Source organism: Borostomias antarcticus (assembly GCF_949987555.1).
Source record: "Borostomias antarcticus genome assembly, chromosome: 4".
Classification (NCBI taxonomy): Eukaryota; Metazoa; Chordata; class Actinopteri; order Stomiiformes; family Stomiidae; genus Borostomias; species Borostomias antarcticus.
Window position 1 is genome coordinate 9,526,156 of NC_140237.1, and position 20,175 is coordinate 9,546,330.

Below are 20,175 nucleotides of genomic sequence, written 5' to 3' on the forward strand. Positions count from 1 at the left end.
ATAGGATGTCGTTAGACAGATGTTCATGTTGTCTCCTGGTTTCTTCATTACCCCGCCCCCAGGCTCAGCTGATCGCCCAGTCGATTGGCCAGGCCTTCAGTGTGGCCTACCAGGAGTTCCTGAGAGCCAATGGAATCAACCCTGAGGACCTGAGCCAGAAGGAGTACAGTGACATCATCAACACACAGGAAATGTACAACGATGACCTCATCCATTTCTCCAACTCTGAGAACTGTAAAGAGGTATGAGGCCCTGCTCTGATTGGCTGGAGCATGTTCCTGTGTTCTACTTTCTGTATCCATGTTTTAAAGGTGTCCTTACTCACGTCTTTTTTTAATACCTGGGGCAACAGCAGTCATCATGTTCCATAGTCTTCTGACCTCTACTTCTCTCTATTCCTCTTTCTAGTTCTCTACTTCTCTCTATCCATCTTGATCCTGTACTTCTCTCTCTCTATCTTCCTCTCTCTCTACTTCTCTCTATTCCTCTTTCTACTTCTCTACTTCTCTCTATCTCTTTCAACTTCTCTCTCTCTCGCTATCTCCCTCTTTCTCTCTCCCTCTTTCTCTAATTCTCGCTATCTCCCCCTTTGTCCTGTGCATTACCTCCGCCCCAGCGTAGGGCGAGAGGTAATGTTTTCAGCGGCGTGTGTGTGTGTGCGTTTGTTAGCAGGATTACACAAACTACTGGACCAATTTTCAGGAAACTCGGTGGAAGGGTGTAGCACGGTCCAACTTAGAATCCATTACATTTTAAAGCGGACCCGAAGCACAGGTCGGGTCCATGGGCCGCCTAAACACGGCAGGCCCATTCACCTCCATTCATTTTTTGAACCAGGATTACGCAAGAACTACCTTCATGAAAGTCAGTGGAGGGGTGTAGTATGATCCAACGTACAACCTCTTAACTTTTGGAGTGTATCTGAATCACAGGTAGGTCCAAGGGCCATTTACTTCCACTCATTTTTTGGACAATGATTGCACAAAAAGATTTTTATGAAATTCAATGAAGGGGTGTATCATGGGCCACCTAATGCTGTGTTCACACCGGGCGCGGCGAGATTGGGCGAACTGGGAGGCGCAAATTTTCTCGCCGCGCCCGGTGTGAATCAATCGATGAGTCGGCGCGCGAATCCGCCGCAGAAAGTAAAAAAAATTGAACTTTTGCGAATGTCGCCTCGCAGCGAATCCTGGCCGCCGCTCCGCCGAGTTCTGCGATTCGCGCCGCCCAGTTTGCGCGAATTGTATTGACTTTCGATGTAAACTCGCCATGCCGCAGGAAAAATTTGCGCCCGGTGTGAACACAGCATTAGAAGCCATTACATTTTGGAACAGATCTGAATGACGGGCCGGATCCACAAATGAAAACAAAACTTATAATGAAGCCAGCTCCCTGTTTGGGGGTGATAGAGTGTGATAGTATTTTAGACTGGTCTAGTCAAAAGATTTACCAAGATACGTTCAAAAGGTTGAGTCTGGTTTATTGTGGAAAACATTACGAGCGCAAGGACTTCCTGACAAACGCAACAAGGGTGGTTCAGTCAGCGAAGTGAATTCAGCCTCTTCGCTCTGGCTTATATACAGTCAAAACACAGGTAGAGTCCTTCTAGGATGTGATTGGCTAACTCATTGCACGTCATTTGAAATGGCAGGCGTGGCCAAAAGTATAGACATGTGACAAACAAAGAAAACAAAGGTCTGAAGACGAAGGTGTGGCCCTTTTGACTTAAACAAAGAGATGAGGAAGAGCTAGGCAGAGGGGGGTGTTTACAATTACAAAGGGGGGAGAGTTGAGGTGTTTTCAATTACAAAGGGAAGACTGAAACTAGGGTTTGCAGGGGGCTTGATGAATACTTGGGGGGAGGTGACGAATTACAAGGACAAAGGTTTAAGGTGTTTGGATGTAAATTCCTGGACAATCCCCCATTTGTGCCTGAACAGGTACACAAAAATAAAATATAAAATCCAAACACAGTGTAAACAGTCAGCTATGCTATACATGTGGAAAGGAAATAAGGTGGAGCAAAAAAAAAAAAAAACTCTTTTTTTTTTAAATTATTTTCTTTCCACGTGCAAAATCAAGCACCAAAACCCCTTGTTTCAGAAATTTGACAGGAAACAAGATAAAAAAATGACATGATTATATACTATTTATAGTCTAAGAGTGGACAACCATTCACCAAAAAAAACTTGATTTAACAAGGCAAAAAAAAGATAAAATGGTTACCAGTGTAAGAAGGGCAAAAAACCTCTTGGTCAATTTAGAGGAAAAACCCAAACTTATTTATCAACTCATGTTTCAACCATTGTAACTCTTGTAAACAAATATGATATTTTTCAGATTATTTCAAAGTTCATTCACTCTTGTGAATAATCGCATGTGATGTCCTATGGAACATAGCTTCCATGTGTGCGTCTCTGAATGTTTAATGTAGGTTCCAGTGTGTGCGATCAGAGGTGCAGTCATTGCTGTTGAGATTGTTAATGTTGTCATACCACAACCACAAGAAGGAGGTGACCGGCAAGGTCAGTCTCCGATTTTCTCATCAGAGGAGAGGAGAGTGTGGCGGTGGCTGTCAAGGTCACTCTTGTTCAGTGTATATCCAACAGTCATTTAGGTGACCCTTCTCTTTTTGGGCAATAGAATGTCATTTGGGGAATGCAAGGCGTCTTCTCTTCTAGATCGCAACTTCAATGTCGCGTTGTTTGAAATCAGTTATGTTCAATGTTAGTTGCAGTGTGTGCAGGTGTGTGTGCGTGTGTGGTGCATCTTGTGAGTTTCTCCATGTTGCCATCATAACGATCATGAGAAGGAGGTGACCAGCAAGGTCATTTTTCCTCCGATTCCTCGTCAGAGGAGAGGACAGTTGTGGCAGCTCATGGCTTTGGCCTCTGAGCTTTCTGGTTCAGCTGCATCCTTGGCGATCCCCTGGTGGACCGTCCTCTGCTGCTTGGACCCGTCGGCAATGGCTTGCATGGATCCACGAAGTCCTCTCAGATAGCTGTCTGCGTGGTGAGTAGAACCTGGTACGGCCCGAGCCACCTCGGCGATTTCAGCTCCTTCGTCTGTGGTCGTGGACCAGGACCCAATCCCCAGGAGAGATGTGATGCAGGAACCCCTCCTTAGCCTCAGGAAATGGCGGTCCTCACTCTGTTGGAGACATCTGTTAACATCCTCCGCCACCCCTGTTTTTTGAAACATGATCTGGCCCGTGGGCTAGTTTGAAAGCATAATGAAAACATGAACGAGGTAGTACAAGTTTGTCATTAGGCCCTAGATACAGGTTAGTTTGGTGGTGGAATGTGCACTTATTCCTCCATTTCTTTTTCTCCGCAGGTGGAGCAGATGCTTGTAGGTCAGAAATGTCTGCCAGGGACAGTGGAGGAATCTTGTCAGGGTCTGTGGATGGTACAGAGAGCATAGAAAGCACAGGGGAGGAAGCAGAGACAGCCGCAGCTTTTGCAGCGAGCTCTCGGAGGGTGAGGAGGGAGTCCCTGTCCTGGTTCAGCAGGGTGAAGGTGCGGTGGGACACCACACAGCCAGGGCGCCAGCAGCACGTACAGGCTCTTGAATTGAACCCGGTCCATCCCTGTACTGCTCCACGTAGGGCCGGCCCGGGTCGTGCTGCTGGAGGGCTCATCTCGGCGCTCCCGCTCCCCCAGCACAGGCTGATGAAGTGCTCCGTCTGTGGATCCACAGATGAGAGAGACAAACAGAGACAAAACAGAAGAGCAAAAGGAGAGTCCTCTGGTCTGGTCTCCCTGTTTCCCTCTTTGGTCAGGAACGGTTATTCGAAGTCTGTTGGAGATTCTCAGAAACATGGTTAAGCGCAAGCTCCTGCTTTGGGGAAAAAATTTTGTTATTCAGTCAGGAAAGCTTAAACAGGGTGTCTGTTCAAGTGTCATTTTAGAGCCAATCTGCAGTACCCCTACAGTGACATCAGGGGCAGTGTTAGAATGACTTCAACACGCCCAGTCCCCAGTCATGATCAAGGCAATTGGATTTGGCTCTAGAATTTCTCTCGCGATTTTATGAAAATAAAATAAAAATACCCACATTCTCGTCTCAACAAAACAACACCCCCTAAGGGTGAAAGCAAAAATTTCCTGAAGTCAGGATAAAAATTAGAGATGGGGCAAAGAAAATGACACTAAAATGAATTGGCTTCATTTACAATTAACTAATCAAAAAACTCCATCAAAGCTTCATTTGTATAGCTAAAATTTGTATATCTAAAACCTCCCTCTTCTGCATTTGAGGACAGAGTATTTGGGCACTGCTCCTGTTTCATACTTATCTGTCGCTCACAGTGAGTTGGTGACATGGCGTTGGCTTTGCATCTCACGAACCCCAGATTGCCCATCTGTAGGGAAACAGGCCGGTAACCTTCATCTCCACCTCCGGTCCTGTGCCCGTCTCCTGGTTCGGCATTCACCCATCACTCCCGGAACGACAGTTGTCTGTAAAAAACACTCAGAAAGAACACTCAGGCCCGATGAATGTGCCTCAAACTATAAACATGAGATATTTAACATAACCATTTAAAAATATATAATTGGGTTATGAGATGCTGCATTCAGATTAAGACACTGGCAACCCTTATCTATTCCCCCCACTATTATGCACAAACCTTATGTCTTAAGCTACATATCAGAAAGAGAGACAAAACAAACAATTAAACAGACAAACAGCAGGTCCCAAGCAGTCCCCAGGAAGGCATGATCCAGGCTCCTCAAAGACCTGCCGCCCAGGGTCCATAGCCCCTGAAAAATAAGACTCAAACACAGACTGGGTTCAATAGCAGAGGGGAGGCCTAAAGCCAACTCCTCAAAAAACACATCATCATTATATGAATGAAATTCATACAGTAGAATGCATAAAACGAACAGCTTATGGCCATTCATTGACTATTGAAACAAACTCCTGAATCAAAACCCCTATTCAAAACCCTGTCAGACTTTTGAGTTCCCACCAATACCTAAAAGATCATCTCAGAAACATTAACAACAACTTAAAACTCAAAGGCTCTACATCTATTTCATCCTGTTTATTTACCTTATATCTCTATCTTGGCTAGTTAAAATTTAATCCTGTGACATCCTCTAGCCATATGTTAGTAGCCGGGGTTACAGGGACACCTAGTGGTGATCCCAAAATGTTGCATGTATGACCCGGAAGTTGTCTTTGGCAGCGCGGGGAAATTTAAAGAAACAAATCCCTAATAACCACGACGCAGCCTAAAACCCCAAAACAGCAATGAAAGGAAACCTTATAGTTAACTCACGGCGGGAAAGAATACAATTTCGAAAGAAACAAACACATTAAATTCGACTCACCCAGTCAGGAAGCTCTTTGTTCTCCCTCTGGCTCAAGGCGGATCACCGGGAGAGTTGTTTTCCTCCCAGCACAGTTTGCTCCTAGGCAACCAGCTAGCCTACTGGAATCTAGCAGTTACGAAATTTAACAGTCTAAAAAGTGTACAAAAATACTTACAATACTTTACTTGGATCCATGGCGCGCGTAACAAACATACAATCAAGAGCCGAGGCTCAAACAGTGAACACATAAGACACATAAGACGAAACAAAGGCCCACGTTTACAACAAGCATGCCCGGCTGCACTAGCAATTTGGTCCAGGCTAAACCGGATGTCTAGATCCTACCAAATATGTACAGCCACTTGGTCAAAACTAACGCTCGTTAGGTTTACCAAGTCACCCAGGAACAAAGGGACAAACGCTTATTTTTATATAGCGCTTAAACAACACATACAAGACAGAGCTGAAGTTCAAACAGTAACACAGCAGACAACAATCCCGTGCACATACAAGAAAGAAGACAGCAAACTCACACGGGGACGCAAAAACAAAGAACGACCAAAAGACGACCAAAAGACGACCAAAAATGACTAACATACGACTAACACGCTCGAACTGCACCCCTACTCGGTCAAGGCTAGACCGTCCGTCTAGATCCTACCAAATACTGTACAGCCCCTTGGTCAAATCTCTACCAGAAACGCGGATTGCAAAACTCTCAATCACTTTCTGTAGCTACTCTCCATTGAGCAAAAACTCTCTCAACGTGCTCGCGGTTTAAACTCTCCCGCGACCGGCCAAAAGGGAAGCCTGTTCTGAACACTGCTTATACCCTCGTAACGAAACAAGGACGAAGTCAAAAGACAATACGATATAAATATCTATTGCTGCTCACAACCTCCTTAGATAATTACTTTAACTCATACGTACTAAAAATAATACCCACGCTGGGGTTTTTGTTTTCAAACAATCCAGACCAACACAACTGAACCAAATCAAGGCAAATACAACTCAACCCATAAGAGGGTTCGTTTAAACGTACCTGTGAGCCTCAAGAATCCAGTGGAAGAACTGAGGAAATAATCTCTCCGTGCGCTCTGGCGCAAGAGAGAAAATTGATTTTCCAACGCCCACTATGGACCGACACGTCTGTCACCAGTTCATCCACTGGAATCCCGGCAACACGCAGGCAGTGCTCCCATCCCCGTTCGCCAAACTGTGATAGTATTTTAGACTGGTCTAGTCAAAAGATTTACCAAGATACGTTCAAAAGGTTGAGTCTGGTTTATTGTGGAAAACATTACGAGCGCAAGGACTTCCTGACAAACGCAACAAGGGTGGTTCAGTCAGCGAAGTGAATTCAGCCTCTTCGCTCTGGCTTATATACAGTCAAAACACAGGTAGAGTCCTTCTAGGATGTGATTGGCTAACTCATTGCACGTCATGTGAAATGGCAGGCGTGGCCAAAAGTATAGACATGTGACAAACAAAGAAAACAAAGGTCTGAAGACGAAGGTGTGGCCCTTTTGACTTAAAGGATTAACATGGTGGTTCAATATAACACTTTCCAGGTATCTTTAGGCAACAACAAAACACATGTGTTTAACTATTTCAGAATTAATCCATACAAATTCTTTTAAAACATGTTTTTAGAGGTCTGAATCTGCCACTCAAAAAGTTCACTCACTCAAAACTGGGCGTGATTCATAACAACTGATTGACAGTTCTCTGAGCAAATGACCAACTGGAATCATTATGATTGACAGGCGTGTGCCCCGTTACCATAGCTACCACCGCTCCGAGCTAAACAACACAAGAGCTAGATCGCGCAACAGCCAGATCAATAGCCATTTTTCTAGCTGCTAACCAGGGGCATTTACAAAGTCCTTAATATTATATTAACCCCCAAACATTATAAAGATACACGCTACCTAACAGGCCGTATCCTCGAATTTGCATTAGGCCAATTTGGGAAAAGTACGATAAAAGTATAACGACGACACGTCTCCCCCGCGACAGAGGAAAAGCACCCTGCAGCCGGCCACGCAAGCTTGGAGGCTTGGGCTATTAGACTAGCTTTCAGCCAGCTACGAACAGTATAGACCTAGTTAGTCAAATAATTGCAACTGTGGGTCTTACCAGAAGACAGATCATTTGCGCTGTGAAACCGACATAAAATCCGCATTGTTCACCAGTCTAACGTTATTTATCTTAGTAGGTGTCCAACAAAGCCAGTTGAACACTGAAACGTTACTGTTCTGGGAACATCTGTCAGTTGTGGTGATATAAAGGAATTGAGTGGAATACCACCGCAATAACTGATTATTAGTCAGATCAATTCAATCATTATAGCTTGTTTCATATACAAAGGCAACACAATGTGCACTTTACAGAAAGGGGGAGAGGATGTAGCCTACATGTAGCCTACTTATCCTACCCCGAATTATGTGGGAGACTGCATGCGTTTGGAGAGATAGCGGGCCGTGCACCACGACTCCGTGAGCGCAGCGGTCAAGGGGTATAGCCTACTCCGGAGTCTGGAGACTAACAGGTCATGCAGTCAATAGATCTCGTTTTGAATGTTATTGTAATGCCCTCTGGTTCTAATAGAATATATCTACTGGAGCTGTTTAATCCCAAAATGCGCAATGCTTCCTGAAGTTGGGTCGGATCGAGGTGCTGGGATGATCAACATTATGTGGAGCAGATGCCACAGTGATGATAAGGTTTACACAACTTTCAGAATGTTTTGCAGAATTACAATTATTTAGAGTTGTAAATTATGAAAGGAACATAATAACTTGACTTAATATCTTCACCTCCACCCACCCTGAAATGTAGTCATAATTTTAGCACAATAGCCTCTATATGCGCATCACAACGCTGCAATACAAGACCTTAGGACAAACGATTCAGTACACAGCAGGTGTGTTTGATCAAGTTCAAATGTGAGAATAAATAAATGACAAAAACCTGCACGGGTACTGTAGGACTACGTCTTTATTTTCCGAGGTAATTGTTGCGCATACAACATGACATTAAATTAAGACATAGGCTACTTTCTCATAAAACAGGGCGGTGTTGTAACATTTATAATATCATTAGGTGACATTGGCTGCAACCTGTCCTCCAGGACCTGCACACCTCCAGAGCCCTGAAGCGCGGGACCTGGACCTCCCGAGTCCCAACCTGTCCTCCAGGACCTGCACACCTCCAGAGCCCTGAAGGGACCTGGACCTCCCGAGTCCCAGTATTGGAAATGTAGTGATCTGGCTACAAGAAAAGGGGACAAATTATAAAAGCGATTAGTAATAGCATCGATATTTTGCATATGCAAAACAGCATAAATTACAACAATAGGCTATTTATCAGTAAGTCTAAATTATATCGAATTAAGTTTGAGCGAGAGATAATCGGGAGATTCTTGTGGAGACAAACTGACTTATATCCACCTTTGACTTCGTAACTTTGCCTATTGTATTGGCCTATACAACAAAGCACGCTCACAACAGTTCTGGTAGGCTATCGCTTCGGAAACCTTACAGCACAGTTTGCACCTGGTGCAAGTAGATTTGATGCCAGGGAAGAGTACAGTATGGTGCGCTGTGTTTCTGCCAGGGAAGAGTACAGTATGGTGCGCTGTGTTTCTGCCAGGGAAGAGTACAGTATGATGCGCTGTGTTTATGCCAGGGAAGAGTACAGTATGATGCGCTGTGTTTCTGCCAGGGAAGAGTACAGTATGATGCGCTGTGTTTCTGCCATTGCACTGGAGGGCTAACATTACCAAAAGCAAATGCATTGAGAGCTAACGTTAGCATGCTAGGATAATTAACACAGCTAGCTGACATTCCAAACATTAGGCTAGCTAACGTCAACATGCTGGATAAAGACAGATAGCTAGCTGGATCAGACAGCTTTTTAAAAACTGTTGCCAATTACAGCTAACGTTATGGTTCGTTTATCTAACATTAGCTAGGTTGGCTACTAATCAGACACGATCATGGTAAAAACTTCCCAATTTGTATGACAACCACAAATACAATTAGGCCTATAAAATGTACAAATTATATTAAAATAAGAGGTGGTCATCATTGAGACTGCAACTATTCAATTGTTCTCAAGATGAGAAAAGGTTCAGAACTACCTTACCGTGTTCGATAGATGGTGAAACGGCGCAGACAGGTTTCAGTTGGAGGCGGGTGCAGGGGAGTGGAGGAGGGTTTTTCAAACTTTAGGGTGACGTCAAGAATGGGAAAAACGTCACGAATTCGGAGTATTTTTACCCCGAGTCAAATTGGACTGAAAATGTTACGCTTCCAGTTTCTCAAAAACGACAAAACGGATATATTTATTGTTTTTATTGTGTTTCTTCAATGTCCTATTGTGCAAATAGCACGTTCAAACTCAAAAAAAGTGAAAATCACCATGTTAATCCTTTAAACAAAGAGATGAGGAAGAGCTAGGCAGAGGGGGGTGTTTACAATTACAAAGGGGGGAGAGTTGAGGTGTTTTCAATTACAAAGGGAAGACTGAAACTAGGGTTTGCAGGGGGCTTGATGAATACTTGGGGGGAGGTGACGAATTACAAGGACAAAGGTTTAAGGTGTTTGGATGTAAATTCCTGGACAAGAGACACTGTGTTTGGACTGGGGTGTGCGGGGTGAGAGCCTGGAGTTCACCGCTTGCTGTGTCCTGAGGAAGCCCCCCCCGCTGGCTGTGTCCTGTGAAAGGCGTGACAGAACCCGCCAAATAAAGCCCCCCATTCACCTCCAGTCATTTATACCTCCGCCCCAGTGAATCACAAACCGCCCAAACACAGCCTGGACGGCCATTCACCTCCATTCATATTTAGGACTAGGATTACACAAAAACTACCAGACTGCTTTTCATGAAACTCGGTGGAGGGGGGTAGCATGGGCCAACTTACAACCCATTCAGTTTTGGCGCACAAAGCCTCGGAATGCATTCAGGGCCGGAGGTCTGGGCTCTCTGAGCACCATTTCTAGCTGCCTTGCACTTTGTGACCCCTGTCTGTGAAAGGTGCTACATCAATCAAATTGACTCACTTGCTCTCTCTATTCCTCTCTCTCTCTTTCTACTCCACTCTCTCTCACACTGTCCCCCCCCCCCCCAGCTCCAGCTGGAGAAGGCCAAGGGGGAGATTCTGGGCGTGGTGATCGTGGAGTCTGGGTGGGGCTCCATCCTGCCCACCGTGATCCTGGCCAACATGATGAACGGCGCCCCGGCGGCGCGGTCCAGCAAGCTCAGCATCGGAGACCAGATCATGTCCATCAACAACACCAGCCTGGTGGGACTACCGCTCGCCACCTGCCAGGGCATCATCAAGGTACGTGTGTGTGTGTGTGTGTGTGTGTGTGTGTGTGTGTGTGAGTGTATGTACGTGTACGTGTGTGTGTGTGTGTGTGTGTGTGTGTGTGTGTGAGTGTATGTACATGTGTGTGTGATTCACACTGTGGCTGAACGAGTCTCCCCGCTGGGCGTGTGTGTGTGTGTGTGTGTGTGTCCCAGGGCTTGAAGAACCAGGTGCAAGTGAAGCTGAACATCGTCAGCTGTCCCCCCGTCACCACCGTGCTCATCAAGAGACCCGACCTCAAGTACCAGCTGGGCTTCAGTGTGCAGAATGGCATCGTAAGTAACACACACACACACACACACACACACACACACTCCGAGCGTGCGGAGCAGATCAATGTGCGCAATGAAAGCCTCCCAGAGGACGTGTGAGTAGGCAGCCGGTGAAGCAGAGACAACAGCCTCCCGACAGGTTTTTAGCGCTCCTCTCCTCTCCTCTCCTCTCCTCTCCTCTCCTCTCCTCTCCTCTCCTCTCCTCTCCTCTCCTCTCCTCTCCTCTCCTCTCCTCTCCTCTCCTCTCCTCTCCTCCCCTCTCCTCTCCTCTCCTCTCCCCTCCTCTCCTCTCCGGGGCGAGAGAGGATGACAGGTAGAACGCGCAGAACCCAACTCAGCCTCTCAGAACTACGCCTCGGTACTCTGTGACTCACACAGCCGAGGGACTTCCTGCTCTCTTGTCGCACGCCTGGCTGTTCGCTCTCCCCTCCCCTCTCTCTCCCACGCTCCCCCCCCCCCCCCCCTCCCCCTCGCCAATATTGTTGATCCGACACCGTCGCCGTGGCTTTGTGTGTATTGAAGTTGTCCAATGAACGCAATCGATGGACCGATCGGTCGAGAGATCGGCCGGTGACCCGCGTGGGTCTCCCGAGATCAGTCGACCAATCAGTCGGTAACCCAACGTCCCCCCCTCCCCCCCCCGCAGATCTGCAGCCTGATGCGCGGCGGCATCGCGGAGCGCGGCGGCGTCAGGGTGGGACACCGCATCATCGAGATCAACGGCCAGAGCGTGGTCGCCACGGCGCACGAGAAGATCGTTCAGGCCCTGTCCAACTCTGTGGGAGAGGTGAGGCTCACACACACACACGTACACACCAGGTATAAGGTTCACGCACACACACACGGACACACACACACGCAATCAGACCGTTGGTGAACTGATCCGTTTCTGCCTCAGATCCACATGAAGACGATGCCGGCAGCCATGTTCCGCCTCCTGACTGGCCAGGAGACGCCCATGTACATATAGGGACAGACACGCCCCCCCCCCCCCTCTCGCAGAGCTGGGATTGGCTACAGGAACCTTGACGGACATGCTGAGCCCACTGATGACGGGCTGAGGAAAGCCAGGAAGAGACTTTTTCTGCGAACGACTTCTCTCCTCAACCCCCCTTCCTCGGTCGAACCCGACTCACCCCCCAGATATCTTGTTGATGTTTAACCTACTGACTGAAGACAACCGTCTGGACAGAGAATGTTTATTTATTTGTTTGTTGTTTGTCGTCCGTGTTTCGTTCGTCAGCTCAGTGAGGTGTGGTGTCCACGGAATAAATGAGTGAACGCGTCATCATTTATTTTTGGTCATATAAATGTAATATGGTAGCTACTAGCTTCTCAATATCGTTTCACTTCCTGTCCATGCTTGTATTTATTGGTGGTGTTAATCCACACTAGCGCTCTGAGGTGGTGAGGGTGGACCGGGCAGTGGCTGACCGTCCGGGGTGGAGGCCAGGGGCGCTGACGGACAGTTTAACATCTGTTGGCGCGGTAGTTTAGATGGACTATAAACCCAGAGAGCTTGTGGGTGTCACCCAGGTCCAGTCATGCTGTCCAGATAATCTAGTAGCCGTCAGACCAGGGCTCCTGCTGAGGGCCTGTGTGATGAAGGCTACGTGCCTCAGATGGGGTTCTTTATTATAACATGTCATTTTAACGGCGATGCGACTTTTATTTATTCCCATTTGTAAACCTAATTCTATTTGAAGAGCACCATCTCTCCCGTTTTAATAACAAGCACTTCAACATAACAGATGGTTTACGCTTCTTTGAGATCAAATCAATATGTAAAACTTCCAAGTGTATTTGTAATGTAAAGTTGATCATCTTTTTCTGTTTCCAGCCGAAGCTCCCGTTGTGAGTCGATGGTGAATGTATTGTGTAGTGTGAGCTGTGCCCATGGCCATAACCAGTGTTAGAATGTGTGTACATAAAACCAGACATTGTCTAGTATTGTTCTCATGTAAAAGAACCACTGTTCAGTCCGGTCACCACAGACATCCATCTCCCCTCCTGTGTGTGTGTGTGTGTGTGTGTGTGTGTGTGTGTGTGATGAACGAGTCTCCCCGCCGGGCAGACACTCCCATAGAAACACATCGCAATGAACGTGACATCCGAGAACGTAACTGTGTAAACATGTATCTGTGTGCATGCCTCTTACGATAGTATCAAGTCACTATGACAAGATAACAATAAAAAAAATACATAAAATAAAAGCCATGTATGTGTGTTTGGATCAGGTGAGGCTCATTCTGTGGAGGAATCCCAGCTCACCCTTCACAGGGCTGTGAGGACCATAAAGGTGTGGATGGAGGTGCTGTATGTTCATGAGTGTTTGGCTCCCCCTGGTGGCAGCAGCTGGTGAAAACAACGCGGGGAGATCTCAACTCATCAGGGAGGTTTTTTATGAAGGCAATATCATTGTTTCAGTAAGGACATTTTCATGATTTCAATACTGTCCAAGTATGATTTAAGGGTTTGGGTTTTAAAAGTGAAAAACTTCTAAAATCAGCTTGAAATTTACACCGGACATTTGCATAGAAAACATATGGTGCCAAAGAATACAGGTGTGGACATGTGAGCATGGGATTGGAATAGGGGGTCTCGTGGAACATGGGATTGGAATAGGGGGTCTTGTGGAACATGGGAATGGAATAGGGGGTCTCGTGGAACATGGGAATGGAATAGGGGGTCTCGTGGAACATGTGATTGGAATAGGGGGTCTCGTGGAACATGTGAATGGAATAGGGGGTCTCGTGGAACATGTGAAAGGAATAGGGGGTCTCGTGGAACATGTGATTGGAATAGGGGGTCTCGTGGAACATGTGATTGGAATAGGGGGTCTCGTGGAACATGGGAATGGAATAGGGGGTCTCGTGGAACATGTGATTGGAATAGGGGGTCTCGTGGAACATGGGAATGAATAGGGGGTCTCGTGGAACAACACAGAACCCAGAGGGGTATCACATAGTACAGGAGGCTGGATGTGATGCCTGCAGGGTTGAGAATTTCCCTTGGTTCAACGCTGCAGTCATCTCTCTGTCCAATTATCGGTCTGTCCAATCTGTTAGTCTGTCTGTCCATGTGTGTGCCTGTCTGTCTAGAGCGTGGTTCTGTGAGAGTCCCCCCCCCCCACACGTTCCTTCCTGTGTTCCTCTCAGGGGCCCTGGTCGTCCTTGTCACACTTGAGCATGACCTTGACCCCGTGACCCTGGCGCGTGGTCTGGAAGGCCTGGACCGCCTCCTCCAGGGGGAAGCGGTGGGTCACCAGGGGCTTCACGTTCACCCTCCCCGACGCCAGCATGGCGATGGCCATGGGCCAGCTGCAACACAGGGAGACGCCCACACACACACACACTTAGACGTCTGCTGGATTACCGGAGGAGTGTGAGGAGAGCGTGTGAGGGAGACGTGAGAGAGACGTCTCTACGTACGTGTTGCAGTAGCGGAACACGCCCCGGATGTCCACCTCCCGGAGGGCGGCGCTGAGGAGGGGCACGGTGGTCATCTCCGAGCCCAGACCCACCAGGACCACCACGCCCCCTGGACGGGTCGCCTGGGACAGAGACACGTGTGAGGATGAGTGAGTGACACCTGTGTTGGTGAGGCGCTGGCTGGCGGTATTAAAACGTGAAATGAAAGGAGCCTCTGCTTCTAGTTCCTAATGCTAAATGTGTTTAAATTACCAACATTTCAACAGCAAACTGTATTCATCAGGGTGTCCAGAGCCTCGCCACAGAACCAAGATGGATCTCAGATAGGAAGGTATTTCGTATTTAGCAACATACATAGACGGTAGTTCATTAAAGTACTTATTAGCTGCGTACATAGATGGCTGTCTGGACACTGCTCTCCACGCCGGTGCACTCGATGGTGATGTGTGGCTGAGCTCCCAGCATGCCCTGCGCCCGGGCAGCCAGTTCCTGAGCGGAGTCGGCGCGCTGCACGGTCACGGTGAAGTCCGCCCCCAGATCCTTCGCCATGGCCAGACGCTCCGTGGACAGGTCTGAGGACGGGGGGGGGGCGGTCATAAAAAACACTCAATTTGGAGTGGGTGAATGGAGGGAGAGTTACAGTGATGTTTAGTGCTGGCTGGGATGGATGGATGGATATGATAACCACAAAGATAGTCATGATAAAGATTCATACTGTATAATAATATGTAATCCGGAGAACTGTGAAGATAATTAATGTTGTGGGATTGTCAATGATGGATGGGAAGTATTACCAGTAATGACCACTTGTGCAGCACCCATTGCCTTGGCAACCAGCAGACACACCAGACCAATAGGTCCTGCAGCAGAGAAGAAGAGAGGAGAGGAGAGGAGGAGAGAAGAAGAGAGGAGAGGAGATTAAAAGAGAGACAGAGACAGGTTGAGGTATATCTCATGTGCTAATAGTTTGCCAGGAGCAGATATTTCCCAGCGCATCTGGACATTGTAAACCAGATCAATCATTCAGCAGAGAACAAGGTTCACTTAATATTAATAATTGCGATTAATATTTAATAAATAATATTAATATATAGAGCAGGGTGCTGTGATCAAGTCCTACAGGGTTCCTACTCTTTTCTAGAGATCATTTTCTAGGACTTTTCCAGAACATCCTTCATGCACGTGCAAAAAAGCAAGCATGAAATTGCATTTTTTGTTTTGTTGTTACGGCAGAATAGAAATGCCCACTATTCTTACAGTGACCTAACCCTAACCTTAACCCAAATATGTATGACTAATATTTACATTTGAAGGATAATGTAGGCTAACTTTCGGCGTAATGTCATCCGACCTGCATGTGCTAGCCTACTGCATGTGCTACCATGTGATGTGACTTGGGGGTGTGTTCACAGAGGTTCCATAACATAACCAATGGCCTTCCTGATCATTAGAACGTTCCTGATCATTAGAACGTTCCTGATCATTACAACGTTCCTGATCATTAGAACGTTCCTGATCACTACAACGTTCCTGATCATTACAACGTTCCTGATCATTACAACGTTCCTGATCATTACAACGTTCCTGATCATTAGAACGTTCCTGATCATTAGCCCTTTAGTAGATTTTGTGATTGTTGTATATTATGTATACCTGTCACTACCAGACCTGTCACTGAGCAGAGAACAAGGTTCCCTAACTACAGACCTGTCACTGAGCAGAGAACAAGGTTCCCTAACTACAGACCTGTCACTGAGCAGAGAACAAGGTTCCCTAACTACAGTTGTCACTGAGCAGAGAACAAGGTTCCCTAATCTGTCACTCAGCACAGAACAAGGTTCCCGAACTACAGACTTGTTACTCAGCGGAGAACAAGGTTCCATAACTACAGACCTGTTACTCAGCGGAGAACAAGGGTTTTTAATAACCACACAGCCGAGGTTCCACCGCCCTGTTCTTGTGAGCTCATGTTCTGTTTCCCTCCACGGATCTGGCGTCCGTGCCATACAAAAGCATTGAATTCAGTAATTTGCTGTTCTGTTATGCCCAACAGTTCTGATACAAGTTCTGCTTTGAAGCATCGACACCAACCTCCTCAAGGGCAGCGCCATTGTTATGGTTTTCATCATCAACTGGACAGGCCCAGCTAGAACCAAGCTCAAACAGATTCCTCTCGAGCGAGGCCAGACTGATCCATGCAGAGCAACAGAATATGCGCTGGCACAGATCAACAAGGTCTTGTGAGGCTACAGTGTGTTTACATCATGTGTTAACTGTGCTTCTGTGTACTGGCAGAGTGGATGGGTTAATCATTAGACGTTATGGTTCACTGGTTTCCTATTCTGGGGTTTTGCTGTGTCAGGATGATGCTGTCTCTTTCGGCTCGACCTCTCTCTCTGTTCCTCGGATTCCTCCAGCCTGCAAGGGCCTGGTAACGGAACTCACTCGTCTTCACTGCACCTCTCCTCTCCTGAGGCCACAGCGCCAGCGCGAGTGACAGACAGATAGTCCAATCAGTAGGCTCCTCCTACCTACCTGCCCCACAGATGAGCAGGCTGCTCCCCAGGGTGACCCCAGCACGGCGACAGGCGTGGATTCCCACAGACAGAGGCTCGATCAACGCCCCTTCCTCAAACGTCACATTGTCAGGTAGCCTAAACACGCACGGGCAAGACAATACAGTCGTTATAATTGCACACACTAAGGTCATACAGGTGCTGTAATAATCAACATTAGAGAGATTATAGACTGGTCTCGCACACAGATTAAGCCTTGTCCCAGACCTATCCATAATCTATCCCAATCCCCTAACACTATCAAATGAGATTGAGATTCTTCACTGAAAGAGCATGTTAGTCCTAGACTAGGCTCTCTCTGAAAGAGCATCTTAGTCCTAGACTAGGCTCTCTCTGGAAGAGCATCTTAGTCCTAGACTAGGCTCTCTCTGGAAGAGCATGTTAGTCCTAGGCTAGGCTCTCTCTGAAAGAGCATCTTAGTCCTAGACTAGGCTCTCTCTGGAAGAGCATCTTAGTCCTAGACTAGGCTCTCTCTGAAAGAGCATCTTAGTCCTAGACTAGGCTCTCTCTGGAAGAGCATCTTAGTCCTAGACTAGGCTCTCTCTCAAAGAGCATCTTAGTCCTAGACTAGGGAGGGGGCGTGGCCCCGCTCTGCCCTGCCAGACCTGTAGCAGAAGTCGGCGCTGTGTTTGTAGTAGCGGCACAGGTTGCCGTCGTCGGGCGGCGTGGCGCAGAAGAAGATGGTGGGGGACAGGTTGTAGCGACCCGCCTTGAAGAACTCATCCGTCTGCCGGGGCACGCCCGGCTCCACAGCCACTCTGTCTCCTGGACACAAACACAAACAAACAAATAAACAAACAAACTCATCTGAAGTTGTCTCTCTGCCACTCTTGTGTTGGACTACTCAACAGAAACGTAATTTAAGTGTTGCGCCTGTGGGGCATGGTGATGCTAATGCTAAATGGCTATGCCCTTTGCTGTGGTCAGTGATGCGCAAGTGAGGAGTCCCTGCTGCCGTGGTCACCGTGGTCTCTCTAAATCCAGGTGCTTCAGTTGCCACATGCCGCTGTAACAGATCTGGGCTGAGTTTCCCAGAGGCATCGTAGCGCTACGTTCATCGTAAGCTATGGCGTTCATCATAGCGCTACGATGACAGAGCGCTACGATGCCTCTGGGAAACTCAGCTCTGGTTGGGTCAGTGCAGAGCTTACCTACACTCTAAGATCAGTGGGCTAGGACAGACTTGCAGTGTGCAGGTTCACCCATCTGGATTCAGTACTGGGTCAGTGAGGGTGGCGGTACTTGCCTGGTTGGAGGTGTTTGACAGCAGAGCCCACTTTGACCACCCTGCCGGCGGCCTCGTGACCCAGAACCATAGGCTGCTTCACCACAAAGTCCCCGATGCACCCGTGCTGCCAGTAGTGCACGTCTGAGCCACAGATCCCCACTGAGTGCATCTGCAGCAGCACCTCTGGAGGACGAGAGAGGTACTGTATGAACAGGCTGGGTGAGTATTTCACTATCAAGCATACATCTCTTGAACTCTGAAGATATTGCTGATGTTCTCTCCATTGGACACACACTTCATACTCCCTTGCTGAACATCTGAACATTAACATCAAGCGAATGTCATAAAGTGAGTGAGAAAATCTGCATGCTGAAACATGAATTATTCCGTTTACCATTTGGACCAGGCTCGGGGATGGGGCGTTGCTCCTGCAAGAAATTACAAGTTTCAAACGTTAGATTTCACTCAATAAGGGAAGGGTTAGGGTTGGGTAACCCATCCGGAAATCTTGCAAGTTTGAGGTTGATCTTACCAGTCGTAGGTCCCCTTGAGCGTGCAACACAACGGACAGATTATCCTTCTCCATGTCGTTAATGGCAATATGAGACAAGTACAAATGTTGCAGTTGGAAAACGTGGACCGATAGCTAGAATAATGTCTCCTACGCCTCTGTTGTCTGCAGAATAACTAGACGGCTGATCAAAGTTCGCCTTCCTGTCTCGTGGGCAGTCACCAAAACAAAGCATGTGATTGGAGCAACGCGAGAGAGTCTCCAGTCATTTCTCAGGGGGTAAGACTCCACAAGATGATATCATTGAGTGAGTTAAAATGATGTGAATGGCTGCTTGAACATTCGTGATGTCGTAATAATATGTTTTATTGATTATAATATAAGTAAACCCTTATATAACGGCGCCATGGCGATTAAATAACCGTTTTATATTTGCCCTCTCCCCTACTGGGGCTCACATGGGCTAATCACAGATTCAGGAAGTGTCGCTATGGAGACAGAATGTAAATAGATAAGCGCAGATCGCTTTTTGACGATAAGAAACAGCAACAAGCTAATCAGTTATCACATATAATGGAAGCCTGTTAGAAACAATGGATGTTGACGACATGCTAGCTAAATGTGCTTGCAAACATTTGGAAAAGTTAAATCTTAGTCACCGAGGTCTAGTTGTACTTCCACCTACACTATCAAAACTAACCAAATTAAAAAAGCTGTTTCTAAATGACAACTGTCTCCTCTTTCCCCCAAACGAGGTCAGACTAAAATAAGATGGCTAGTTTAGTTGCATTATATTAGACAGTGACCAAGACTATTTGCTACATAGGTACTATCCACCCTCAAATCAAACAGAATCTTAGCTACATCATGAACATGATAGCCTACCGAAGCTCAACAACTGAATGTTGAGAGCTTTCGACTCCAATAATATTTTTTATTTTTTATAAAGTATTTTTATTTATTTCTATAGCACTTTTCAAAACAATGTTACAAAGTGCTTAATAACTTCCCAATAACACTCAATAAATTCGTGTGTCACTCTCCTTTAGAGCTGATTAACATTGATTCAAATCCCCACACCTTGTGTCCTATAGATTGTGCATCTGGAGCAGCTAGAGGAGCTAGTTCTGGATGGGAACCAGCTGACCCTGCTCCCCAGTGCCCTCAGCTCCCTCCAGCACCTCACCGTCCTGGGGTTCAACCACAACCCCCTCTCCGTCCTCCCAGAGACCATAGGGGACCTGGCTGCCCTGCAGGTCCTGTGGGCTGCTTCCTGCGGCCTCTTCCTGCTTCCTGCCTCCCTCGGATGACTCAGCAGGTTACAGAGACTGGGCCTGAACAAAAACAGCATCAGCTCTCTGCCTCCCGAGGTGGGCCAGCTGCAGGGCCTGCACTGGGTGAATCTGTCCGGGAACCAGCTCAAAGACCTTCCTGATGAGATACACAACCTACAGGCTCTGGTCTT

The 20,175-nt window shown here is 47.1% G+C and overlaps 2 protein-coding genes across 2 annotated transcripts in view; one reads left to right on the plus strand and one right to left on the minus strand.

Moving 5' to 3' along the window:
* The window catches only part of apba2b (amyloid beta (A4) precursor protein-binding, family A, member 2b), a gene marked incomplete at both ends in the record, with an annotated part of 30,661 nt that extends 18,727 nt beyond the window's left edge, over positions 1-11,934 (plus strand). The window contains 5 exons of the mRNA XM_084437293.1: positions 63-242; positions 10,453-10,665; positions 10,848-10,967; positions 11,611-11,751; positions 11,863-11,934. Of these exons, the coding sequence (XP_084293419.1) occupies positions 63-242; positions 10,453-10,665; positions 10,848-10,967; positions 11,611-11,751; positions 11,863-11,934 (726 nt within the window). The remainder of the gene's footprint in view (positions 1-62; positions 243-10,452; positions 10,666-10,847; positions 10,968-11,610; positions 11,752-11,862) is intronic.
* A 1,427-nt stretch (positions 11,935-13,361) lies between these two features.
* sord (sorbitol dehydrogenase) lies at positions 13,362-18,883 on the minus strand. Its single transcript, XM_084436794.1, has 9 exons — positions 18,732-18,883; positions 18,594-18,627; positions 18,218-18,382; positions 17,577-17,736; positions 16,931-17,049; positions 15,190-15,255; positions 14,789-14,967; positions 14,396-14,517; positions 13,362-14,284 (listed from the first exon to the last, which is right to left on the minus strand). The coding sequence occupies exons 1-9, from the start codon at positions 18,783-18,785 to the stop codon at positions 14,119-14,121; spliced, it is 1,065 nt and encodes a 354-aa protein (XP_084292920.1). The 5' UTR covers positions 18,786-18,883; the 3' UTR covers positions 13,362-14,118.
* Between the last annotated feature and the right edge of the window lie 1,292 nt (positions 18,884-20,175).